Source organism: Pantherophis guttatus, chromosome 2, assembly GCF_059756535.1.
Source record: "Pantherophis guttatus breed Tessera chromosome 2, ASM5975653v1, whole genome shotgun sequence".
Lineage (NCBI taxonomy): Eukaryota > Metazoa > Chordata > Lepidosauria > Squamata > Colubridae > Pantherophis > Pantherophis guttatus.
Window position 1 is genome coordinate 265,176,854 of NC_142064.1, and position 27,239 is coordinate 265,204,092.

At 42.2% G+C, this 27,239-nt stretch overlaps 1 protein-coding gene across 3 annotated transcripts; it reads right to left on the bottom strand.

Moving 5' to 3' along the window:
- Window positions 1–2,019: 2,019 nt before the first annotated feature.
- LOC132710052 (uncharacterized) lies at window positions 2,020–21,191 on the bottom strand. 3 transcript variants are annotated; one of them, XM_060685445.2, is made up of 3 exons: window positions 21,118–21,191; window positions 5,299–5,514; window positions 2,020–4,826 (listed from the first exon to the last, which is right to left on the bottom strand). In XM_060685445.2, exon 3 carries the CDS (start codon window positions 4,754–4,756, stop codon window positions 3,188–3,190), a length of 1,569 nt encoding a protein of 522 aa, XP_060541428.2. In that variant the 5' UTR covers window positions 4,757–4,826; window positions 5,299–5,514; window positions 21,118–21,191; the 3' UTR covers window positions 2,020–3,187. The 3 variants fall into 3 exon arrangements, with proteins under 3 accessions (XP_060541428.2, XP_087740278.1, XP_060541429.2); XM_087884152.1 differs by lacking the exon at window positions 21,118–21,191 and having other exon boundaries at window positions 2,020–4,778; window positions 4,891–6,805; XM_060685446.2 differs by lacking the exon at window positions 21,118–21,191 and having other exon boundaries at window positions 5,299–6,802.
- Between the last annotated feature and the right edge of the window lie 6,048 nt (window positions 21,192–27,239).

A 27,239-nucleotide genomic window follows, 5' to 3' on the forward strand; every position in this document is an offset into this window, starting at 1 on the left:
TACGATTAAGTATTTTATTTCTTTGGTATAATTTCTAGTGAATATTCCAAACAAGAATGTCTCTGGTTTCCAATCAATCGGTTGATCCGTTATTTTTTCAACCATTTCTTGATTTTGGCCCAATACTTTTTTGCAGCCGGAAATGTCCACCAAAGATGATAATATGTTCCATAAACCTTGTTATATTTCCAGCATATTGGTGAGCTGTTCGGGAACATCTTACCAAGCCTTGCCGGCGGGAGGTGCCATCTCTAAAGCATCTTCAACTGGTTCTCCTTGAATGCTGCAGACATAGTTGATTTTGCATTTACTTGCCACATTTTTCCCCATCTCTCCAGTTCTATATTATAATTAAAACTTTTTGCCCATTTAATCATTGTTTCCTTAATGACCTCGTCTTCCATCTTGTACCGCAATAAATTTATATATATATATCTTGCTAATTAATTTCTCCTCTGTCCCTTGTATAATTTTGTCCAGGTCATGCTGCTCGTTTTGTATTTGAAATAATTTTATGTCTTCTTTATATTTGGATTGAATTTGTGTATATGTCCACCAATTTCCCTACCTAAATCCTGTTCCAATTCCTGTTTTGTTTTCCAATTTGGTAGTATAATCCCCATTCTAGAAGTGCTAATCCCCCTTTGTCTTTTGTGTCTTGTAAAAGTTTGAGTCTAATTCTCGGCCTTTTCCCCTGCCATATAAATTTAGTAACTATTTTATTTAAAGCATCAAAAAAAAAAATAAATCCCTAATTTTATTGGGATAACCTGAAACAAAAATAGTATTTTTGGCAGTATATTCATTTTGATTGTAGCGATCCTCCCCCAAAATGAGATCTGTAAGTTTTTCCAATTTTCTAGGTCTTTTTTTATTTGCTGTAGAATTTTATCGTAATTGTCCTCCTTGATTGAGGAACATTTAGTTTTAAGCCAAATCCCTAAATATTTTATCTTCTTGGTTGTTTGTATTTTTATACTGGGGTTGGGGGGGGAACACTTCACATCTTGATTCTATCCCTGTTTATGCAGCCTAGAACTGCTTTGGATTTTTCGGTGACTGCAGCACATTGTTGGCTCATATTAAATGATTGTCTACTACAGGCCTGGTAAACTGGCAGGCCGGATGAATCACGCCCATCCCAGATCAACAGAGGGGGGAAAAAGTTGCAATACGTCACGTGACAGGATCAATTTTGACACCCGTAGTGTACTAGGACTCCAAGATGCCTCTCACAGTTACTACCATTTCTAAACTTATTTTAAATGTATTTCTAAAACACATTTTAAAAAAATGAAATAGAAAAATAGAATATTCCACTAAAGGACATGGCTGACTGATCATCAGGCTAACTTTATTACGGGGGCACCCTACACTGCCATTTTTAATGCAGATCTAGTAAGAATTTCAGACTTTTCTTCTGAGGAAATGGAGAATTCCTCTGATTAGGGACTGGTGGCTTCTGGCCTGGCCCCATGGATCATCTCCTCTGGCATTGGATTGTCTTTTAGTTTGCTCAATTTTGTTACATATGTGGTGTTAATAAGTTTTTGGGGTCTCATTTATCTATTAGGAAATATTTTGTTGGGTGTTCTGCTATTTCCTTTGTGTTCGTTTTAATGGACATTGTTTTAGAAAAGTTCAAGTCCCTGCCCAACACCCACAAGTCCATCATATGGTCCAATCAAACATTGTCCCAACTGGAGATGACTCCCCGGTCCAGCCTTCCAGGTACAGGGCAAGATGTCCTTGACTTTCTGAGAAAGGAATGTCATTATGACTGTACATCACCCCTGCTCCATTCAATCCCCCCTCCCAGTTTCCCACAGTAGTAAATGTGGCAGGACTGAAGGCCTAAGGCAAAAGATGGCTTCCAGGCCTGACACAGGATGGGCAGGGGGGATGCCAGGTATGAGATTGGGATTGTCACATCAGAGGAAAGCAACCCACAAAATAGTAGGGCAAACAAGAAAAGGGATGCTTTGTGAGGGAAATGAACAGAAGAGATAAGCAAGAGTAGAAGCACCTCAATCACGTGTCAGTTTATTATAATTTCCACTTTAGTTTGTGACCAGCACAATTCCAATTATTCCCTCTCCCTAGAACAGACCACTCACACACCACATAATTCATTATTGAGTTGACAAAAGATTAGCTTGATGTTATTTATTAAAATGAATAAAATATGATTAACTTGCAAAATGGTCTTTGTTTCAGAAACCCAGTTACTTCTTAATATTTTTTTTTGTATTTTGGTAGGTAGAGGGATTTCAAAAGGAAATTTATTGAAAGACAGTGATAGTAAGTAGAGCAAGGTAGGATCTGAAGTTTCTGCTCAGAACCGTTAGGTAAAAAGTTGTAGAAACCCCTCCCCTCTGCCCAATCCAAGGGGAGCCAATACACAGGTGCAAAGTTGTTATGCGAACTCTGAGTTGAGAAGGTGGTAAGAAGTTGTTCTCAGGCGCTGCTTGCTCCTTCTGCTGGAGCTGAGACAAAACAGATGGCCACAGGCAATTCCTCCCCGCTCCCATTCCCAGGAAAGTACATCAAAGTTAAGAAAAGAGCAGAAACAGGAAAAGGTCATAAAATGGCATTCAGGCCCTCCTTGCCAGAATGGTAGCATCCCCATAAGGAACTATGAGGACCTAGCCAGATGAATCCCGATGGATGCTGGTAGGCACAGACAGATTTTTTTCCCTCCCCAAAATTAAGGTGCGTCTTATACGCCGGAGCGCCTTATACACCGAACAACACAGTATTTCTCTTCTCCTCTTGTTTTCTCATTATATGAGTAGTCACAATGTCTAACTATAGCCTGAGTGCTCTTAACCTGAAAAGATGCTGGCTTGGGAATCCTGGGGCTGAAAATATCAAGGACACCCAGGGAGAAGACGGGGCCTAAGCATGTGGCATTTCAATCATTTGTTATGATAAAAATAGAAAGAACGCTCCTAAGAAGATGTTTGCAGATTTCTACAATTTTTGCGAAAATTAAATATCCAGCAACTTCTGCTGCTAATGGCCAAACAGTCCTTATCAAATTAACATTAACATGTTCCACTTTGGTCTTTCCTCCTTCACATCTAATAGCATGACATATTTGATGAAAAAAAAGACAAATTCTTTTTACTCGAATTAAAGAATCAATTTCTCAGCTGAACTTACAATAGGACATTTGAATTGAAATTCAAGCCTTCTCTACACTCATCACTTTGGGCCCCAGGTGCATTTTCTTGTGTGCGATAAGGTTGGAAGATTTACTGAAGCACCATGCACACTCAGAGCACTTAAATGGTTTCTCCCCTGTGTGAGTCCTCTGGTGTGTCACCAGGTTGGAATTCTGACTGAAACCTTTCCCACAGTCAGGACATTCAAAGGGTTTCTCTCCTGTGTGAGTCCTCTGATGTGTCACCAGGTTGGAATTCTGACTGAAACCTTTCCCACAGAAAGGGCATTCAAAGGGTTTCTCTCCTGTGTGAGTCCTCTGGTGCCTTACCAGGTAGGAATTCTGACTGAAACTTTTCCCACAGTCAGGACATTCAAAGGCTTTCTCTGCTGTGTGAGTCCTCTGGTGTGTCACCAGGTTGGAATTATCACTAAAGCTTTTCCCACAGTCGGGACATTCAAAGGGTTTCTCTCCTGTGTGAGTCCTCTGGTGCCTTACCAGGTAGGAATTCTGACTGAAACTTTTCCCACAGTCAGAACATTCAAAGGGTTTCTCTGCTGTGTGAGTCCTCTGGTGTGTCACCAGGCTGGAATTATTACTAAAATGTTTCCCACAGTCAGGACATTCAAAGGGTTTCTCTCTTGTGTGAGTCATCTGGTGCCTTACCAGGTAGGAATTCTGACTGAAACTTTTCCCACAGTCAGAACATTCAAAGGGTTTCACTCTTGTATGAGTTCTTTGGTGCCTTACCAGGCTGGAATTAATACTAAAACATTTCCCACAGTCTGGACATTCAAAGGGTTTCTCTCCTGTGTGAGTTCTCTGGTGTGTCACCAGGCTGGAATTATTACTAAAACGTTTCCCACAGTCTGGACATTCAAAGGGTTTCTCTCCTGTGTGAGTTCTCTGGTGTGTCACCAGGCTGGAATTCTGACTGAAACCTTTCCCACTGTCAGGACATTCAAAGTGTTTCTCTCCTGTGTGAGTCCTCTGGTGTGTCCCCAGGCTGGATTTATTACTAAAATGTTTCCCACAGTCAGGACATTCAAAGTGTTTCTCTCCTGTGTGAATTCTCTGGTGATTCACCAGGCTGGAATTATGACTGAAACTTTTCCCACAATCAGGACATTCAAAGGGTTTCTCTCCTGTGTGAATTCTCTGATGTGTCACCAGGTGGGAATTCGTAATGAAACTTTTCCCACAGTCAGGACATTCAAAGGGTTTCTCTCCTGTGTGAGTCCTCTGGTGTGTTACCAGGTGGGAATTCGTAATGAAAGTTTTCCCACATTCAGAACATTCAAATGGTTTCTCTCCTGTGTGAGTCCTCTGGTGTATTACCAGGTACGAATTCTTACTGAAACCTTTCCCACAGATAGGACATTCAAACAGTTTCTCTCCTGTGTGAGTCCTCTGGTGTATCAGCAAATCGGAATTATAATTAAAGCTTTTCCCACAGTCAGGACATTCAAAGGGTTTCTCTCCTGTGTGAGTCCTCTGGTGCCTTACCAGGTAGGAATTATAATTAAAACTTTTCCCACAGTCAGAACATTCAAAGGGTTTCTCTCCTGTGTGCATGGTCTCGTGTCTCATGAGTTGGGAATTTCTAATGAAACTTTTCCTGCACCCTCGACACTCACCGGGTTTTTCTGTGGAGTGAATCCTCTGATGTATCACCAAGCTGGAAGTTCAACCAAAAGTTTTCCAACTATCTGGACATTCAAAGCATTTTCCCACAGTCAGGACATTCAAAGGATTTCTCTCCTGTGTGAGTCCTCTGGTGCCTTACCAGGTAGGAATTATAATTAAAACTTTTCCCATAATCAGGACATTCAAAGCGTTTGTCTTCTGTGTGAGTTCTCTGATGTCTCATGAGATGAAAATCTCTAATGAAGCTTTTCTTACAGTCTAGACACTCATACAGTGTCTCTCTGGAGTCAATCCACTGATGGATCACCTGGCTGGAATTCTTACAATGCCTTGTTTACTGGGGCTGTCATTGAAGCCATTTTCTTCCTCACAGGAAGAGGCCTGCATTACTATCTGCTCTACATGGCTTTACTATTGACCCTTTCCTCCCCACTCAGTTCCAGATATTTCACTTTTTTGCTGATTGAAAAATAATCTCCTTTGACTTTTCATGTAACGTATCCTTGAATTCTGCATAATCTGCTTATTCTTTCTTGATTTTCTCTCTTCTGTCTAACAGCTGTTGGAGGAGGAGGAGGAAAATTCTGTGTTTTTCTGAAAGAAATGGAAAATATTTTGATTTCTGGATTGATTATCTTCACTATTCAACGTTCCTTGTTATTGACAGTTGTCCAGAGTGCTCTTATTGCCATCCTGTTTGTCTATAAGATTCAAAGAAAAGGGTAACTTTGTTTATAAAATGGTTAGAGATGTGAAAAATGAAAGAAGTATATATTACAATGAAAAAGCAATCATGCCCCAATACTAGAATCATCACTGAAATTATTTATGATTCATTTGATACATGGAAGACTACCAAGATCTACGTTCAAATATCCATTCAAATTCAGTTGTTGATTGGGGTCAATAACAAATTCTTAGCAATGGAAAGGACTATCATCAATTATATCTTGAAGTACTGGGGATAGGTTATGTAACTGCAGATATATGCATATAGAGGAATATAGATTCACCCACTATATAGCAGAAAATACTGTCCAGAACCCCTCTGGTGACATCCTTGTTCAAGTAGTCCTTACTTAACCTACTGCAATTAGAACTGATATCTGCAACACTAAGCAGCTCAATCATTAAGCATGATATCACATGCCAGGACCAACTTACATCTGTTCCTCTGTAGTTGTTAAGCAAATTACTGTGGGTTGCTAAACGCAATTTCATATGACCGTGACTTGCAATTTCCTGCCAGTATATCCACTGATTTTGCTGGTCAGAAGCTAGCTGGGAAGGTCACAAATGGGGATCATGAGTGTGGGATGTTGCAGGCATCATAAATGTGCCACTATTGGCAGAACCTGAACTGGTGCAACTTCTTTTCCTCCACCTTCAAAACCACAGTCACTGCTGACGTGCGGTCACTGAACAAGTGCTAGGATTACCACAAATTTTGTAGACCAGTAGAAGCACGTCTGCTTCTACTGTGCCATAGTAATTTTGAAGGCTCAGGGAAGAAGTGGTAAGTGAGGACTACCTGTGCAACCAAAAATGCCAAAAGGTCCTCAATAGCTATTTCTTAGGAAGTGCTGGATTAAGCACAATTGAACCTGGTTAATACATGGATGGTGGGACAGGAAATACCATACTTATTGGCAAGACAGGGAAATAAAAAGACTGGTAATTTTATTCATCTGTCATTTTCAATACACATGTTGATCACAAACTATATCAAGAGGGCAACATCAAGTTGTCATGGAAGACTTTAACTGTCCTGAAAGAAACCGGGAGACAAACTCTACAGCAAGTAGGAGATTGAACAGATTCCTAACTAATTTAGCTGACAACTTTGTCATCCAAACGGTAGAGGAAGGAACTAGAGGAAAAACTATACTGGACCTAATTCTTACCAATAGAGAAGCAATAGAAGGAATTAAAGTTGCCATAACGTTTGTCGAGAGTGACCACATCATACTGGAATTCAATATTCCTTAAGGAATATTCTAATATTTCTTAAGGAATATTCCAATATTCCTTAAGAAAAATTCCTTTTCAATTTTTTCAATTTTTTTTTCAATTTTTAAACTCTTTGTTCCAATTTTAAGTCTTCTTTTTTTTACTCTTAAATAACAGTTTTTAATTTATTTTTTTAATTTTTAAATCTTTTTCAATTCTAAAATTCTTTTTCAATTTTTAAATCTTTCAATTTTAAAATTCTTTTTTCAATTTTTTTCCCCTCTAGTCCCGTGAGTGGCGAGACCCAGCTGGGGCTCGACATTTCAATTTTAAAATTCTTTTTTCAATTTTTTAAATAATATTCCTTTTTCAATTTTTCAATTTCTTTTTTCAACTAAACATTAAAAAAACATTTTACTTACTTTAATTCTTTAGAAATGTTTAAATTCTTAATGATCTAAGAGGAAAAAAATAAACCACAGAAAAAGAGACAGACACTTAAAACAGGGAAGATAGTGAAGAATTTTTCAAGACAGAAAAGGTCAAGAACTCTTGTAAACTATTGTAAACTGACACTTTGCAACAGAAAATATTTACATTTTTTAAAAAAATTAATTTTAATTTTTAAGCAAACAAAGAAAAGTCATGGAGATAGAAACTGACACTATAGTTCTTGCAAAGTCTGCCATATGTTTCAGCTTATGCCAACAGAGGATCCAAACTATAAACTACTTGAATTACTAGAAGAAAAAGTAAAGTGTTTAGAGGCAACTCTAGCGCTCTGAAAGCCAATGAGCAAAACGAGAAATCCTAACCTAAACAAGAAGACTACACCAAAGTAAAACACAATAGGGAGTAGATGCAGTGGCAGTGGCATCCTTCAGTCTCAAAAGACTATGGTATCGTGCTCTGGAAAGAGGTCCTAAAACAGCATCTAGTGTGACTAAAAAGGCCAATTCGAGAGTGGAAATCCCTTCCACACTGAGGGAGCAGACAGGGTCTTTAAAAAATGACTCCATTGTTGTTGTTAGTTGCAAAGTCGTGTCCGACCCATTGCGACCCCATCGACAACGTTCCTCCAGGCCTTCCTGTCCTTTACCATCCCCCTGAGTCCATTTAAGTTCACGCCAACTGTTTCAGTGACTCCATTCAGCCATCTCATTCTCTATTGGCAGAACCCGAACTGGTGCAACTTCTTTTCCTGCACCTTCAAAACCACAATCACTGCTGATGTGCGGTCACTGAACAAGTGCTAGGATTACCACAAATTTTGTAGACCAGTAGAAGCACGTCTGCTTCTACTGTGCCATAGTAACTTTGAAGGCTCAGGGAAGAAGTGGTAAGTGAGGACTACCTGTGCAACCAAAAATTCCAAAAGGTCCTCAATCGCTATTTCTTAGGAAGTGCTGGATTAAGTACAATTGAACCTGGTTAATACATGGATGGTGGGACAGGAAATACCATACTTATTGGCAAGACATGGAAGTAACATCTGCCAGCTCCCTCAGAACCCTGGTGTTCTGAGAATCAGGTCCTGGTGATTTATATTCACCAAACTCATCAAATTTCAGATGACACCAAGCTGGCAGGAATATCCAACATGCCAGAAGATAGGGTCAAGGTACAGAAGAATCTCAACAGACTTGAACCCTGGATCCAAATGAAAGTCAATGGAGAAAAAACCCCCAAGGTTTTACACTTAAGCAAGAAAAACCAAATGTACAGGTACAGAATAGGTGGAACCTGGCAGTATCTATGAGAGGGAACATTGAATCCTAGTCGGCAATCATTTAAATATGAGCCAGCAGGGTGTTGCAGTGGCCCCAAAAGCAAATGCAATCTTCAGCTGTATTAACAGAGGGATACAGTCAAGATCAAGTGAAGCATTAGTACCAATTTATAAGGCTTTGGTAACACCACACTTGGAATACTGCATCCAGTTTTGATCACCACAATATAAAAAGGGTGTTGAGACTCTATAAAGAGGGCAGAGAAGAGCAGCAAGGATGATTAGAGGGCTGGAGGTTGAAACATATAAAGAATGGTTGCAGGAAGTGGGTATGTCTAGCCTAGTGAAAAGGAAAACTAGGTGTTCCAATACATTAGGAGTTGCAACAAAGAAGTGGGAGGGGGTTTCAACCTCTTCTCCAAAGCACCTGAAGGTAGGAGGAGAAACTGGATGGAGCAAGGAGATAAGCAGCCTCGAACTAAGGAGAAATTTCCTGACACCCAGAACAATTAACCAGTGGAAAAGCTTAGCCTTCAGAAGTTGTGGGTGCTCCATCACTGGAGGCTTTTAAACAGAGACTGGAGAGCCATTTGTCTGAAATGATATCGGGTCTCCTGCTTGATCAGGGGTTGGAATAGAAGCAGGGTGGATAAAAATCAATGGTTTTTTTAAAAAAAATCAAAAAAATCAATTTTTTTAATTTAAATTGGATTTTTTTGATTTAAATCGGATTTTTTTAAATAAAATGCTTTTTGAGGAAAATATATTACCATCCAAAGGTTATTCCATCATGAAATATAGATTAGTTTTTTAATTACGTAGAATAAGACTGTGTTTAATTTTTTTTGGTAAATAAATTCCATTAATCCATTCACAATGTCATGCTCTTCCAGAGGTTTTTGTAAGATTATTGGGCAGTTTCTCTGCCTACAAGATATTATCACAGATGCTTGGTTTACTTTTGCAGTTCTCAAAACTGAATTTGACTCAGCAGAGATCACATGCCTCTTCTTCACAGCAAAAATGTTATAACATGAACAGAGTTGAGAAAAAGACCTTAATCCTATTGTTCTACAAACCTATGAATACAGAATCAACCCCTTCAGTGCTAAGTTTCAAGAAGTTCAGTGAATAGAATAGAAACAATATTTTTCTGATTGTTTGGAGTGGAATAGATCTGCACAAGAAGAAAGTGAAACTAAGTGTGAGGAGGAAGGGGCAAGCAGACAAGCAGTACAAAATGAAAGTGAAACTTTCTAAGCACAATACTGCACAGCCACAGACAGACAAGTCTTTGGATCTTTTTGTGTGTATGTGTGTGTATGACCTGAGGTTTATCACATTCTTTCCTTGGAGGAAAAAACCTATAATGGCAGCAGGCAGCAATATTTTAATGAAGTTCCTTTACCTATCGGTAAGGCAGGCATGCGTGCAAACTGCAAACACTGCAACAAAGAAATGCAAGGCCTGATGGCCCGAATGAGGCAACATCATGAGAAGAGCTGTGATGAAGATGACCAAAGAAACACATTTGAACAGGCAGGATCTTCAGGTTGGTAAACATTTTTATTGAATCATATTTCTAAAGACTGCCTTGAACTGTCATGTTTGAGCAAAATTATATTTCTTATTATTACTGCATGTTACTGTCATTTGGTACAGTTATGAAGAAAAGCAAATATTCCTTTTGGGGCAGTGCTGTGTACAATAAGCAGAAATTGTATAAACAATAAAATAACAGCATTGACTTTTTTGTTTAGGGGAATTCATGGATTCTGGAAACTATCCACCTTCAAGATCACCATCCTCCTGTTCTACAGTTTCAGAGTTATCCATCCAGGATAGTGCTTCATTAGCATCATCATTATCAGACACCCACAGCCACATATCTCTATCACCTAAAAGAAAGAAAAAACCCTTCCCTCCTGGAACCACCATAGATAAGTTTGTGATAAAAACTAGCCGATTAGAAAAAGAGTTAATTGATGAAAAAATTGCCCAGTTTGTTTATGCAACAAACTCTTCTTTCCGTCTGACTGAGAACCCACATTTCATTAATATGGTTCAGTCACTGAGACCAGGATACAGTCCACCCAGCAGAGCAGATGTTGCAGGGAAACTGCTGGATAAAGTGTATGACAGAGAAATGGAGCAATGTGCAACAGCTCTGGAGGGTAGAATTGTTAACCTAAGTATTGATGGGTGGAGTAATGTCCACAATGATCCTATTGTATGTGCTTGTAGCAACAGAAGAAGGGAAAGTCTTCCTTGCACAAACAATTGATACATCAGGAAATGCACACACAGCAGAATACTTACAAGAAGTGGCAGTAAAAACTATAACAACGTGTGAACAAAAATTCAAATGTCTAGTACGCAGTTTGGTCACAGACAATGCTGCAAATGTATCCAAGATGAGAAGAAATTTAGAAGAGCAGGAAGGGAATACAAAGCTAATAACATATGGTTGCAGTGCTCATTTGCTGCATCTCTTAGCCAAAGACTTACGTGTTCCAGAAATAAAGACTAATGTTGTTGAAATTGCTAAATACTTCCGTAACAATCATTTTGCTGCAGCAGCTCTGAAAAGGATGGGTGGAACCAAACTAACGCTCCCACAAGATGTTAGATGGAACTCTGTGGTGGACTGTTTTGAACAGTATATCAAGAACTGGCCTATTCAGAGGCTTCCAGTTGGCGCTGCGGGGACACAGACGGGGAAATGGCGAGCTCCGCTGAGCTCTGCCAAATCCCCTCTGCTAAGCTGCCGCCGATAGGTCTGCGGACCTCCCCTGTCTTGAAGGGACAGGGGGACAAGAAGGATCGCCTTGGGCGGCTGAGAGGAATGGGCAGGTTCCTCGGGGCCGGAGGCTTCTCCTTCACGTCGGCGGCAGTGGAACGGCAGCCATGGCGGCTGCCCTGATACCGCGGCAACCGGGAACAAGGATTGTGCTGGAGAAGAAGATGAAGAAAGAGGAAAAATCAAGAAGCCGGGTGAGTGACACCAACCCAGGCAATATAATGTACCTATTTGGAATTATTGAAAAATAAGACCCCAAAATTAAAAGCGGCTGCTTGACTGCGGGGCTTAAAGATTGAAAAGAAAAAAAAATGGGTAAAAGACCCGAATTGAATTTTGTTGCAGTAAACTTAAATTGGATGATTTGGCACTAATAAATTTCCGAAATTTGATTGTGCCTTTAACTGGAGTGGAGAGGAGAAATGGATATTCCTGAGAATTAATGCCTCTAAAAGAAAATGAAGCTAATGAAGATAGACAGATGGATGGCTACAAAATAGCCATGGAGTCTGCAGTGATTAAGCAGGGAAGTGGACTGAAGAGATTTCCCTTTCTGGGTGGAAAAGAAACCTGTTAATTGGCTTTTTACCTTGGATTACCTGAAATTAATATTGGATATAGAGATTTTGGAGATTCCTACTCTGTCCCAGATGATTTTAAGAAAGAAGAAAGAAGAAAGAAAGGACATTTTGGATTTTAACAATGGAGACTGACAAAACTAGGTGTGGTGTAGTTAACAAAGACAGGAAGCTGATGCACTACGCTTGGAACAGACATTTTAAAAGTTTTAAAGGGACATACACAAATTCTTTACTTTGAACTGATGAACCTTGAAATAGAGCACTTTGGACAGAGAGGAAAAGGAAGAAAAGGAAGAATTAAAGTGGATAAATTTAAATGTGACTAACTGAAATGTAAAGTTTAAAAGCCTATGTATATATGATGAAGTTTAAAAGCCTAGGTATATATGATTTTTGGATAAAAACAGGAAGGGTTGTGAAATAATAAAAATAGAAAATAAGAGGTGGCTAGTAAAATAGTGGATGATATCAAGGGGATAAAAATAATAAAGAAGAATATATTTTGAGGCAGGAAAACCTTAAGAAAATGTATTGTTTGATGTAATACATTTTAACTTTAATTTGCAAACAAATGTTAAACTGATGAATAAGGATTGATTGAACAAAATACAAGATACACAGATGCTAGTGATTAGTCTTGAATTAAGGTAATATAAATTGGAAATGATGACTATTATGAAATATACTGAGATTTAAATTGAAACAGCAGGATTGAAAAATGACATAAAATGGACGTTGACTTACCTGAACGTCCTTTTTCGGAACGCTGCAGATACAGTCCAGCAATGGGTAAATCCTCATTTCTGACAGCAACTGAGAGAACTTAAAATTTAAATTAGCCTCCCACTCTGTGCTCCTACCACGCCCCTTTTGCACCCGTATCTCCAGTCTTGAATGAAGGCACCGAACAGGAACAGTAAAACAAACAACTTTATTAAGTCAAACACAGTAACAACCAGACAACACAAACCAACAGAGCAGTACCAACAGGGAGGGATGGAGTGTATCCGCAGGGTTCCGAAAAAGGACGTTCAGGTAAGTCAACGTCCATTTTCCAGAACGCTGCTACTACACTCCAGCAATGGGACATACCCAAGTCTAATTCCCAGGGCCGGGCAACTGACTGCTCTCCCCAAAAACCACACTCTGCAGAACTCTACGACCAAATGATGCCTCAGCAGAAGCGTAAGAATCAATACGATAATGTCTAATGAAAGGCGACAACGATGTCCACGTAGCCGCTCTACAAATATCCAACACAGAAGCCTGAGTCACCCAAGCTGCTGAGGTTGCGGCACTCCGAGTAGAATGAGGCTGGATTCTCAATGGCACAGGCCTGGCATGTCTCTCATAAGCGGAAGCGATATAGGCCTTGATCCAACCACCAATCGTGGCCGACGACAACTTTTGACCCATCGAAGCTGGATGAAAGGAAACGAAGAGTGCCTCCGACTTCCGAAACGACTCAGTCCTACGAATGTAACGCCTCAGGGCCCTGAGAACATCGAGCGTGTGCGAAAGAACCTCCCGATGATGTCTGGGCGATGAACAAAAATCTGGCAGAACCAGCTCCTGCGAATGGTGAAACCACAAGTTAACTTTGGGTGTAAGTGCCGGATCCAGGCGAAGCACCACAGTGTTAGGGTAAAATATACACAAGTCTTTCCGAATGGACAGAGCAGCCAGTTCGGAAACTCGCCTGGCCGACGTAACTGCTAACAGAAAGGCAACCTTGAAGGACAAAAACTTGAGAGAAACAGAACCCAGAGGTTCGAATGGAGAAACTGTAAGGGCTTACAACACTAGCGACAAATCCCAAGAAGGATAGCGATGGACAACGGGCGGCCTCAGGTTCGTAGCCCCATGGAGAAAACCTCTCACCCACGGGTGACGAGCCAATGAAGTATACGGAGGAAAAGAAAGCACTGTGGCCAAAGCCATTGTCGTCTCAATGTGGATGGGGTAAGACCCTTGTCCAGTCCCGATTGGAGAAAACCTAAAACGTCGTGATTTGTCGCAGACGTCGGGTCCACATGAGCTCCAGCACACCAACGACAAAAGGCCCCCCACGAAGCTTCGTAGATTCTAGTCGTTGAGGGCCTACAGGCCACTTGGATTGTACCAATCACAGTGTCCGGCAAGCGACCCTTCCTGAGGATGACGCGTTCAAATGCCAAACGGCCAACTGGAGCCACTGAGGTTCTGGGTGGCGGATGACCCCTTGGCACAGTGCTATTCGATGAGGCGGGATCACCCATGGTTCGGTCACAGAAAACTCGAGGTCCGCGAACCACGGTCTGCGCGGCCAATGGGGTGCCACCAGCAACACTTCCGCCCTCTCCGCAATCATCTTCCGGACCACCTGCTGGATCAACGTGATCGGAGGAAAGGCATAAAGTAGCCCGACCGGCCACCGACACCTCAGCGCGTCCACATCCTCTGCCAACGGGGACGGATAACGAGATATGAACCTGGGAAGTTGAGCGTTGGCAGGACTGGCGAACAGATCCACCACCGGTTGCCCGAACCACAGAGAGGCCTCCCGAAACAGCCTCGGAAGCAGCTGCCATTCGGCTTGATCGATCACCTACCTGCTGAGCCAATCTGCTCGAACCGTCCCTGAAATATGGTCTGCGCAAATCGACAACAGGTGGCGCTCCGCCCAACCGAACAGCCTCTCCGACTTGCGCATCAACACCTTCAACTTCGTCCCTTCTCGATTCACGTGCGCTTTGGCGGACGTGTTGTCCGTGAGGACTAGGATGTGGAGACCCTGGATCAACGGGCGGAAGTGAAGTAGAGCCAGGCGAATCGCCCGAAGTTCGAGAAGGTTGATGCTGTGGCGCTCTCCTCCGGAGTCCACCGCCCTTGGGCTACCTGGACCCCCAGATGGGCCCCCCACCCCAGAAGACTGGCATTGGTGGTAACCACGATCCGTTCCAGTTCCAGGAAACTGCATCCCTTCAGAATTGCAGGCGACCTCCACCACCGGAGTGACAGCCGGACCTGGGGGGGCACAATCACCTTCCTTGTAGAGTCTGCACAGCCCCTCCGCTGGAAAGGGAGAAGCAGCCATTGTAGCGGACGGGAGTGCCTGCGAGCCCACGGTACAATGCGGAAGCACGAGACCAGTTTCCCCAGTAACTGCGACAAAGTCAGCAGAGGCACCGATCTCCGGACCAGTACTTGGTCCAGCAGTATGTGGATGTTCTTCACCCTCTCCGACGACAGGAACACCTGCCCTCTCACAGAGTCTATTACGGTCCCGAGGTGCAGGATCGAGGTAGAAGGGACGAGATGGCTCTTGTCCAAATTGACCGTGAAGCCGTGCCCCCGGAAGGCCGACAACACCTGATCCATGTCGCGCGCCGCTTGTTCCCTGGAAGACGAGAGGATCAACACGTCGTCCAGGTAACATAAAACTCTCACCAGAACTGCAGTGAGAGTTGCGGCCACTATCGCCACCAACTTGGTGAACGTCCTGGGAGCCGAAGATAGCCCGAACGGCATCGCACAATACTGGTAGTGTCTGTCCGCATACTCGAAGCGTAGAAACTGTCGATGCGAGGGAAGCACCAGAACATGAAGATAGGCCTCTCGCAAGTCCACTGATTGCAAAAAGTCCCCTTTGCGGACCGAGGCCAGAATCGAACGAAGGGAATGCATCTTGAAGCGACAGTAGCGTACCACCCGATTCAATTGCTTGAGATTGAGAATCCCCCTGACGCCTCCTGAAGACTTTGGCACCAAAAACAGAATCGAGTAGAATCCGGTCCCCTGTTGGTCCAACGGGACCGGTTCTATCGCCCTGATCTCCAGCAAGTGCGAAATCTCCGCCTCCATCAGTCTGCGACGGTCGATTGACAAGGGAACTGGACAGTGGATGAAACGTCGTGGGGGATGATCCATGAACTCTATCGCGAGCCCTTCTGAAATCGTACGACGCACCCACGTATCCGGAGTGGACGTCTCCCATCTGTGATGAAATGCTCGAAGACGACCTCCCACCGGACCTGGAGTCGGTGAGTCATTTGCCTCTCCGGAACGACTTGGAGTTGGACCCACGGAAGGAATGTTTGGACGCGGCCTGAGATCTGCTGCGGTCTCTGAAACGCTGCCTGTCAGTGAAGCGGTCGGACGGCTGGAAGGATTGTCTAAAGGTGGCGGAGCCTCCAGGCCCCGAATAAGAACGAAAGGGCTGGCGCTGTGTATAAGGAGTATAACGTCTGTCCTGCTTGCGAAAGGAAGAAGGTAAAACCTTCCTCTTGTCCTTGTCTTCAATTAAGACCGGATCTAATGCCTCACCAAACGAATTGGAAGCTTTGTATGGAGCCGCCGCCAGCTTCCATTTAGCCTTAACATCGGCTTTCCATGGACGCAGCCAGAAGAGGCGCCTTGACGTAATGCTCGCCGCCAGTGCCCGCGAGGCAAATTTTACTGAATTCAACGAAGCATCCACCGAATATTCTGTGGCCGCGATGATTTTATTGACATCATGGCGCAAACGAGTCTCCTCCAGGGGAAGGCGCTCTTGAAGCTGACGCAACCAAATCAAGGAAGCGCGATTAAAAAAGGAAGTGGCTGAGGCAGTTTTGATTGTCCAGGCCACCGCCTGATGTGCCCTCCGGAAGGCCAACTCAGTACGTCTATCCTCCGACTTAAGTCCATCTAGTGGGTTGGGCGAAACCATCGATTGAGTCGTGAGGGTTGCTACCGGAGCATCCACCGTGGGAACGTTCAACAGAGTCTCTAACTCAGGAGCCGGACAGAACAATTTCTTGTCCAAATTGCTGGGAGCGGTGGACGACCCAGGCTGGTTCCAAGGAGCCTGCAACATGTCTGTGAACAGCTGAGGGCACGGTACAAAGTCCTTCTCCTGCTTGACTTGCTTGAACAAGGCATCATGTGGCCCTGATTCTGATTGGGCTGCCGGCGGCTGGGCCCCCACCGACCCCAGATTAGTTGTCAAACGAGCCTTGTGTAGAAGGGACTTAAATAAAGCCAGACGAAACAAGCCCGTGAAGGCCGGAGCGTCCGGTTGCAAGCCCTCGTCCTCAGAAAACTCCATGGCTTCAGCCTCATCCTCCTCCTGGTCCGAGCTCTCCGACTCATCAGATTCCCTGCGAGATGAGGACCGGGCTCTGTGCGACTCTGAGATAGACTGTCCGCCTGAAGACATTCCAGCGGATGAAGCCTGAGCTGCTGTCTGGGCACTCGCTGCCATGATAGAGGCCAATGCCGTAGAAAGCATCGACTGGAAGTCCATCTGCGATGGAGGCGGGGAGGGGTCCACCATCCGAAGTACCGCCGCAGTAGGCGTGAAAGTGGTGGAAGGTCGATGCCGAGGCGGCGCCAACGACTCCAGGCCAACTAGTGACACATCCGGCAGGGATTGAGATACGCCCCTCCGTAGAGTCGAAGGAGCAGGCTCTACCCCCCGCGATTCTGATCGTTCGGTGACAGGGCATACTGCTGGCTAGCCCCCGCCTCCCGGCTGGAGGATGAAACAGCCGCCAGCCTGGCCTTCTCCCACTGCCGCTCCAAGGCCTTGTGACATCTGAGGGCGTCCTTATCAGCCGTAGCGGAGCCCTTAGGTAAATGGGCCCCATGGCTGCCCGAAGCAGAAGTTTTGCTTGACCTCTTCTTGCGGGACTTGGCGGGCCTTACAGGACTGGTCTCCTGTTCCACGTCAGAAGAAAACGAGGAATCCGCCATTTGGGCGTTTTTTTTTTTTTTTTTGAACTAGGCCCAATCAATAAGGCCAATCACCTTCTACGGGAGGAAGGCTCTCTCTGGAGGAGCTATAGCCCCCTCCCACCTTGCAGAAAGGGGTTCAGGTACCTCTTAGCGCTCTGCCCAGAGGTGCAGGCAGAAAAACGCAAAGGCCGAGTACCCTCCACCTTGAAGTGATGAATAAGGGCCTGCGGGGCCTAAAACGACCCCCCCTTCCTTTTGGTGCCTTCTTGCATGGCACCAAGACACTGTAGCAACCTTGCCAAGGCCGCGCTGAGGCTGGACAACAAAATGGCGGCCACCCAGATGACCAAAATGGTGGCCCCCAATGATGGTGCAGTAAAGGGAAAAATGGCGGCTCTCCAACCTGCAGCCTCAATATTACTTGCGCTCCCCTGGCGTCTCTTCTTTGCCAGCCAGGCGGGTAACGGATCTCCGATCGTTGAAGAAGCGAAGGAGGGGCGGCGAGCCACCGCGAGCCACACCGTGCCCCCCCCAACCTTCGCTCACGAGGGCCGACTCCCCGGGCCAACGATCGGTATCAACAACGGCGCCGCCCGCAGTCACCTGACAGGACGGCCGCCTGAATGAAGCCGCAGCGGCGAAATGCTCCCTCCAGACGTCGGCTTCCTTCCCCCACCGCTTCCTCACACTTCCGATAAAGCTGGTAGGAAAGGACGGCAAACCGCCCAGCCCGAAACCGTCGGCAGCTGAGACACATCCGGCTCCGACCCGCAGGGACAGAAGCCGGCGGCTGTAAGCGCTCCAAGCGCTAGCGTCGGAACGATCTGGTGCGCCGGACATGAATCCGACTAACAGCTGTCAGGCGGGGATTCAAATGAACAAAAAGATGAAAATAAAGACCAACTACCCGAAAGGAAAGCAAACTAAAAAGGGGCTAATTAAAAATAAACAAAGGCCTAATCGCAACTCCAGAGCACAGAGAAAACCCTCTCAGTCCGTCAGCAACTGAGAGAAAGACTGGGGATACGGGTGCAAAAGGGGCGTGGTAGGAGCACAGAATGGGAGGCTAATTTAAATTTTAAGTTCTCTCAGTTGCTGTCAGAAATGAGGATTTACCCATTGCTGGAGTGTAGTAGCAGCGTTCTGGAAAACAGATAATTACATTACAGTTAAAATGTGTGGGATGGATACCAACTAGATAAGAGTTTGAGACTCGGTGGAAATACGTTGGAAATTATTTCAAAATGCTGGAAACAGCCAAATAAATAGGAGGAGAGTTGGAGGAGACTATGCTGGAAATCAGCCAAACAAAGGAGGGAGTTAAGGAGGAGACTATGCTGGAAATCAGCCCATAAAATGCTGGAAACAGCCAAACAAATAGGAGGAGAGTTGGAGGAGATTGAGGAACTATTCTGAAATCAACTAAATAGTTGGTGTTTTGGAAGGGATCAAGCTGAGAATTAATCAAATAGAACAAGCTGGAAGATAGTTAAATATTAGAGGGAGATATAGTGGAAAATATATTAGAAATTGGAGTAAATAAAATATGCCTTTGTGAGAAATCTGTGTAATATGTAAACTGTGAGGGAAAAAAAACTAAGGTAAACTGATTTGAGGATAAGGGTCAAAGGATTAAAATTAGACAAAATATTGTTTTATAAAATATAATAAAATGGAGTGGTATTGAATTGACACTAAGAATAAATGGTGATAAAATTGTAAGGTAAACACTTAACAAGAGGTTAGAATATTGTAAAAATTATTTTGATATGATTTGTATAAGTTATAAGATAAAGAAGAATAAAGATATGTTTAGAATTGTTATGAAGATGTAAAAATGAGTGAAAGTGAATTTGAAACTAATTTTGGATAGATATAATGGATTTATATAGATGAAAATTTTAAATTTGAGGTAAAATTGGTTTTTTCTTAAGTTTTGAATTTCTTTTTTATCTTCTTTTTTTTCTTTTCTTTTTTTTTTGTTTATTTATAAAAGATGTAATGGAAATTGTGAATTGAGCTTGTGAAGGGAATGTAAGCGTGGTAACCATCTATGACCGGATCGAGATTTTTGCTCTTGAAAGTTATGTTTTTATGTTTAAATTTGAAAAAAATAAATAAAAAATATTTACAAAAAAAAAAAAAAAAGAACTGGCCTATTCTGATGACAGTTTGTGAAGAAAATCGAGATAAAATAGATGGCACTGTCACGGCCAAAATCCTCAACATTGGGCTAAAGAGAAATGTTGAACATATGCTGAGCATCCTGAAACCCATCTCTGAAGCTTTAAACAAAATACAGAAAAATAGCTGTTTTATTGCTGATGCTGTTGAAATTTGGAAGGAACTGAGTGAACACTTAAAAACAGAACTACACATGGCCAGAATTAAATTACAAGCATTAAAAAAACAAATGGGACAAGTACTGTCTCCAGCTCATTTTTTGGCAAATATTGTCAATATCCAGTATCAGGGTCAAAACTTAAGTGCTGAGGAAGAGGAGTTAGCTATGACATGGGTATCCAGCAATCATCCATCTGTAATGGCAACTATAATAAACTTCAAAGCTAAGGGGGAACCATTCAAGAAATATATGTTTGCTGAAGATATTTTAAAGAAAGTCACACCAGTGAACTGGTGGAAGTCACTTAAGCATTTGGATTTAGAGACTTTCAAGTAATGATTTCACTTTTAACAGCAGTAGCTTTTTCTGCAGGCTTTGAGAGAATATTCTCTTCCTTTGGACTCATTCATTCTAAATTGAGAAATCGTTTGGGACCCGATAAAGCAGGAAAGCTTGTTTTTATTTTCCAGATCATGAACAAAGAAGAAGATGAAGATGACGAGTGAGCAACAGAGGACAGTATTTAAGTTTTTCATGTGTAGGCTGGGCTGACAGTCTAAGTTTCTTAAAATATATATATATTGTTTAGCCAAATTAGTTAACAAACATGGATGTTTATTTAAGCAAATAACATATGCTGTAATGTTATTGTTTCAGTTGAATAAATCTATTTAAATTGTTATTATTAAGTTAGTGATTATTTTTCTCCATCCTAAGTACAACAGAAAAGTTGTCCAAATATGAATGATTAACCTATTAAACTGGGGATAAAAAAACTAATATGAAAAGTTGTTATTCTAAAAATCTTCATCTACTTGCATATTAAAGTTATACCAGCAAGAATTATGTAGAAAACTATGATTTAAATCAAGCCTTATTGACTAGTGATTTAAATCAAATCCACCCTGAATAGAAGACCTCCAAGGATCCTTCAAACTATGAGCTCCTCTGTTACAAACCTCCAGGGATGCAGCACCCACCACCTCTGGAGAACCAACCTCCCCTTGAAAGAGGCTTTTTCAAGCTTCCCACCAGCAGAAAATTGCAGCCCCCAGTTTCCCAGCCTGCAGCACCAGTGGGCTTCCATTTGGGGAGGGAAGGAACCTGCAGCAGCCGCAGCTGAGAGGCTTCAGCCCAGTTGCTTCTCCGCTTCCAGCCCAAGTTGCTCCCGGACTCTCCTCCCACCTGCTGCCCTCCACTCACCTGCCAGCTGCTGCTTCCACCATGGAAACAGCACAAAAGCCGCTCTGCACTCCACTTTCCTCCCATGAGTCATCCGGAAGAGGAAGTTCCTCGGCGCTTCTCCTCGCCTCCCATCCTTTCTAGCAATACGGTACTCGATGGTTTTAACTCCTTTATTATGCACTTTTCAAGCACAGAGGTTGCCTACCTGATCGCCATCTCCAGCTAGGAGGCAGAAAAACACGCTTGTCCCGTTTCTACTACCTAAAGCGTTTGCAAGATGTTTCCCCTGTTTAAACCAGGGGTGTCCAAACTTGGCAACTTTAAGACTTGCGGACTTCAACTCCCAGAAGCTGCCTGAGGAATTCTGGGAGTTAAAGTCCACAAGTCTTAAAGTTGCCAAGTTTGGACACCGCTGGTTTAAATGCTATCAGGTTGGTTTTGACTTCTAGCAACCGACCTTTGCAACTGAGCCAAGTGAAATAGTGAAAGCTCCAGATGAGACGCTCCTGGGGAACCAGCTTCACTCCTGTTGGCCAGGGCTGCATCCAAGAGCACCTAGCCTGAAGCTTTATTCCTGAAGGAGGAAATTGTGTATCTGCTAAATGTTAAATCCCATGTGTAACTTCTGTACATTTATTTGCAGGCAAGTCTTCATTAGGTCACAGATAGAGGAAAATATGCAGCAGGGACTAGAAAATGGGGGCTAAGAAAGAGGAGACAATTGTTAATATATAGTAGAAGAAAGAACAGAACAGAACGAGCTTGAAGGGACCTTGGAGGTCTTCTAATCCAACCTCTTGTTTAGGCAGGAAACCCTACATCACTTCAGACAAATGGTTGTCCAATCTCTTCTTAAAAACTTCCAGTGGTGGAGCATTCACAACTTCTGGAGGCAAGGTTCCACAGATTAATTGTTCTACCTGCCAGGAAATGTCTCCTAAATTGCTTCTCTCCTTGATTAGTTTCCACCCATTGCTGCTTGTCCTGCCCTCAGGTGCTTTGGAGAATAGCTTGACTCCCTCTTCTTTGTGGGAACCCCTGAGATAGAACACTGCTATTATGCCTCCCCTACTCCTTCATCTCATTAAACTAGACATACCCAGTTCCTACAACCCTTCTTCATATATTTTAGCCTCCAGGCCCCTAATCATCTTTGTTGCTCTTCTCTGCACTCTTTCTCAACATCTTTTTTACATCGTGGCAACCAAAACTGGATGCAGTATTCCAGTGTGGCCTTATCAAGACATTATAAAGTGGTATTAACACTTCACATGATCTTTTTTAAAATTTATTTATAAAACAACACAATATAACAAACAGAAAACACATAACATATATTCCCTTATTACAACTATTTCATAGCGGTAGTCTTCTAATATTTACATTTTCTCCCATTTTCCCTTATAATATTTATATCCTTCTTGTCCCATTATCTCTTATTCCTCTTACATTATACCCTTATTATTATAATTTCTGTTATGTCCTGACAGTCGGCGCATGTGTAATCGAAGTTGCCAGGAGAGGGCGCTAACTTGGCGGGAAGTAAGAGGGCGCTGATTGGGTTAGACACTGACAGCTCGGGTTTATAAGAGCTGTCAGCTTATGAGGGCTAGCTCACTCGCACCGTTCATGCAGTTAGCTGTTCACGTTATTCTGTTGTTGAAGTAATAATTAAAGGACATTGTTATGGTTAACTAATCTGCCTCGATTTCTGTCGGCCCATGTCAGTATAAAGCAATTTCTATTACTCATAATATTGATTTTATACACATTATACATTAATTTACAAACACTTTACGTTTATGATTTCTCCCCTTTTGTTATTGTTCACCATTTCTAATCTCCAGCCAGTTGTACCATTTCTTCCATATTGCATAGTATTCTGTATCTTACTTTTCTTTAATTTCCTTTGTTAATTTGTCCATCTCGGCACAATCTAAAATTTTCTTTATCAGTTCTCCCTCCATTGGTGTATTTTCTTTTTTCCAATTTTGTGCATATGATATTCTTGCGGCCGTTATTATATGTAAGATTAAGTATTTTATTTCTTTGGTATAATTTCTAGTGAATATTCCTAAAAAGAATGTCTCTGGTTTCCAATCAATCGGTTGATCTGTTATTTTTTCCAACCACTTCTTGATTTTGGCCCAATACTTTTTGCAGCCGGACATGTCCATCAAAGATGATAATATGTTCCGTAAACCTTGTTATATTTCCAGTATATTGGTGAGCTGTATGGGAACTTTTTAGCAAGCCTTGCTGGTGGGAGGTGCCATCTCTAAAACATCTTCTACTGATTCTCCTTGAATGACGCAGACATAGTTAATTTTGCATTTACTTGCCAAGTAATTTTACTTGCATTTACTTAGATTTTTCCCATCTCTCCAGTTCTATATTATAATTAAAACTTTTTGCCCATTTAATCATTGTTTCCTTAACTACCTCGTCTTCCATCTTGTACCGCAATAAAAATATATATATCTTGCTAATTAATTTCTCCTTGTATAATTTTGTCCAGGTCATGCTGCTCGTTTTGTATTTCGTATCATTTTATGTCTTTTTTATATTTAGATTGAATTTGTGTATATGTTCACCAATCAATTTCCCTACCTAAATCCTGTTCCAGTTCCTGTTTTGTTTTCAAATTTCGTTGTTCTTTTAGTACATCCCTATATCTAATTATCTTATCCATCTCGATTAAATTTGGGTGCTTTAATGCTTCCATTGGTGATATCCACATTGGTATTTTTGCATAATGCTGTTTTTTTATTTTTAACCAGATTTCTAGCAATGCATTCCTTAGTATGTGCCTTCTAAAGTAGGTGTGTATCTTGTATTTTTGATCCCAAAGCACTGCATTCCATCCTACTTGTAGGTCGTGCCCCTCTATTGCTAAACCTCTTATATTTTTTAATTCTATCCAATCTTTTAACCAGATTAAGATAGAATTTGGTAGTATAATCCCCATTCTGGAAGTGCTAATCCCCCTTTGTCTTTTGTGTCTTGTAATAGTTTGAGTCTAATTCTCGGCCTTTTCCCCTGCCATATAAATTTAGTAAGTATTTTATTTAAAGCATCAAAAAAAAATAAATCCCTAACTTTATTGGGATAACCTAAAACAAATATAGTATTTTTGGCAGTATATTCATTTTGATAATCGCGATCCTCCCCCAAAATGAGATTTGTAAGTTTTTCCAATTTCCTAGGTCTTTTTTTATTTACTGTAGAATTTTATCGTAGTTGTCCTCCTTGATTGAGGAATATTTAGCTATAAGCCAAATCCCTAAATATTTTATTTTCTTGGTTGTTTGTATTTTTATACTTGGGTGGGGGAGGACACTTCATATGATCTTGATTCTATCCCTGTTTATGCAGCCTAGAACTGCATTGGATTTTTCGGTGACTGGAGCACACTGTTGGCTTATTTAAATGATTGTCTACTATAGGCCTGTTAAACTGGTGGCTGGCAGGCCAGATGAGTCACACGCAGGCCACTCCCACCCCGGCTCCACAGAGACAAAAAAGTTGCAATACGTCACGTGACAGGATCAAGTTGGACACTCATGGTCTACTAGGACTCCAAGATGCCTCTCACAGTTACTACTATTTCTAAACTTATTTTAAATGTATTTCTAAAATACATTTTAAAAAAATAAGAGAGAAAAATAGAATATTCCACCAAAGCACATGGCTGAATGACCATCAGGCTAACTTTATTACAGGGGCACCCTACACTGCCATTTTTAATGAAGATCTAGTAAGAATTTCGGACTTTTCTTCTGAGGAAATGGAGAATTCCTCTGATTAGGGACTAGTGGCCTCTGGCCTGGCCCAATGGACCATCTCCTCTGGCATTGGATTGTCTTTTAGTTTGCTCAATTTTGTTAGATATGTGTGTTAATAAGTTTTGGGGGTCTCATTTATCTCTTAGGAAATATTTTGTTGGGTATTCTGCTATTTCGTTTGTGTTGGTTTTAATGTTTCTTCTTTGTATAATGAAATTCAATTAATGTTTATTGTTGCTCTGTACTTAACTCTTAATCATGACATAAATTATTATTTTTATCCTCATATTGATACGTTTTGTCCACCTTTCTTGCATTCTGGGGATTTTCTTGTATGCATCACACATCTCCAATACCATCCCCCCAAAAAGGAAAAATTGCAGAATTGGAATAAAAAGAAAAAGCACTCTTGGCAATGAACACTGTGGCACCAAGCCAACCACTAAAGTCTTTCAATGTCTTCTGTTCTGTTTCTTGTCCTATTTTATTCAGAAATCTATGTCCACTAAATATAATTTGTCCTTGCTGGGGTGAATAATGGACATTGTTTTAGAAAAGTTCATATTCCTGCCCAATACTCACAAGTCCATCACATTGTGCAATCAAACATTGTACCAACTGGAGATGACTCCCAGGTCCAGCCTTCCAGGTGCAGGGCAACATGTCCTTGACTTTCTTGAGAAAGGAATGTCATTATGACTGTACATCACCCCTGCTCCATACAATCCCCCCTCCCAGTTTCCCACAGTAGTAAATGTGGCAGGACTGAAGACCTAAGGCAAAAGATGGCTTCCAGGCCTGACACAGGATGGGCAGGGGGGATGCCAAGTGTGAGATTGAGATTGTCACAGAGGAAAGCAACCCACAAAATAGTAGGGCAAACAAGAAAAGGCATGCTTTGTGAGGGAAATGAACAGAAGAGATAAGCAAGAGTAGAAGCACCTCAATCACGTGTCAGCTTATTATAATTTCCACTTTAGTTTGTGACCAGCACAATTCCAATTATTCCCTCTCCCTAGAACAGACCACTCACACCCCACAGAATTCATTTTTGAGTTGGCAAAAGATTAGCTTGATGTTATTTATTAAAATGCATAAAATATGATTAACTTGCAAAATGGTCTTTGTTTCAAAAACCCAGTTACTTCTTAGGGTTTTTTTTTTTTTTTTTTTGTCTTTTGGTAGTTTTTAAAGAATCTTGTGAAACAACATGGTTAAAATGCTGTCCAACTATAAATTGGAGGGGTGTCAAGATGTTTAAATGTATAACTGGAACAGTGGGGGTTGTGTAAAGAGTCAGAACACACCGTTACAGCTGATTGATTGAAGAGAGCTGGCTACTGCATGAGGCAATCTGAACTGTGATTGGCTGCCTTGAGTGAAAAGGGGGAGTTTCCTTGTTTCCCGCCTTTTTACCCTGTGTGCTCTCTGTTTTACCTCATGTTTCTGTCGTGTTGATTTTACCTCACTTTGCTCCCATTTGCCTGTCTTTACTGTAAATATATTTATTTACATAAAGCCACAAGTTCTTGTCAGCGTCTCTGACTCCATTTGGACACAGGCTGCACAATTCCCTGACACAAGAATCTTCCTTGTACCTTCTCCCACCTTCTTATACTCCTCTGAATTAGAGAGGTTTTTCTGTGAGTCTCTTCTGAATAGGATCTGTATGCTGTGAACTTGGGGAGATATTTTCCCCTCATCTCTTTAGTAATGGAGTTTGCATATCTCCCAAGATATTTTCTTTAGTCTGTGCACTGGGGCTTCTGGGCATAGGGTAGAGCGGGTGACAGTGCTGGGCTAAGAGCAGGGAGATACAGTTTGTGTTCTCCACTCAGTCATGGAAAGTCCTGTGATTATCCAGACAGACCACTGAGTTACATCTTGGTTTCTCCACACACTAGTCCTGATCTGCTCCAATGAAAAAGGATAAATGTTTGAAAAAAATTAAGGCGCTCTGGGAGAGAAACAAAAAACAGGAAACGCCTCGCATGTGTTGGGAAGAGTGTTGGATTGCCTTGTCTCAATGTTTATATAAATGCTGACACTTTCCTTTTTTTCTCTCAAAATCTATTCATGATTCTTATGCAATGCTGCTTTAGAAATTGAAACATTATTTACTGTATTTACTAATTTTTCTCACATTTCCCAACCAAGGGTGGACAACAAAATGACAGATCCTTGGTGCTGCTCTCACACGCCAACCATCAAAGACTAACAAGGAGGCAGGCACCTCCAAGCTAAGGAGATCACAACAGGAGTTGCGAATAAACCTGGAGATCCTGTGCTCAAAAACACAATGTAAGGACTTGCCTCTCCTCTCTCTTCAAGAAAGCAGGACTCTTGAAACAGGAG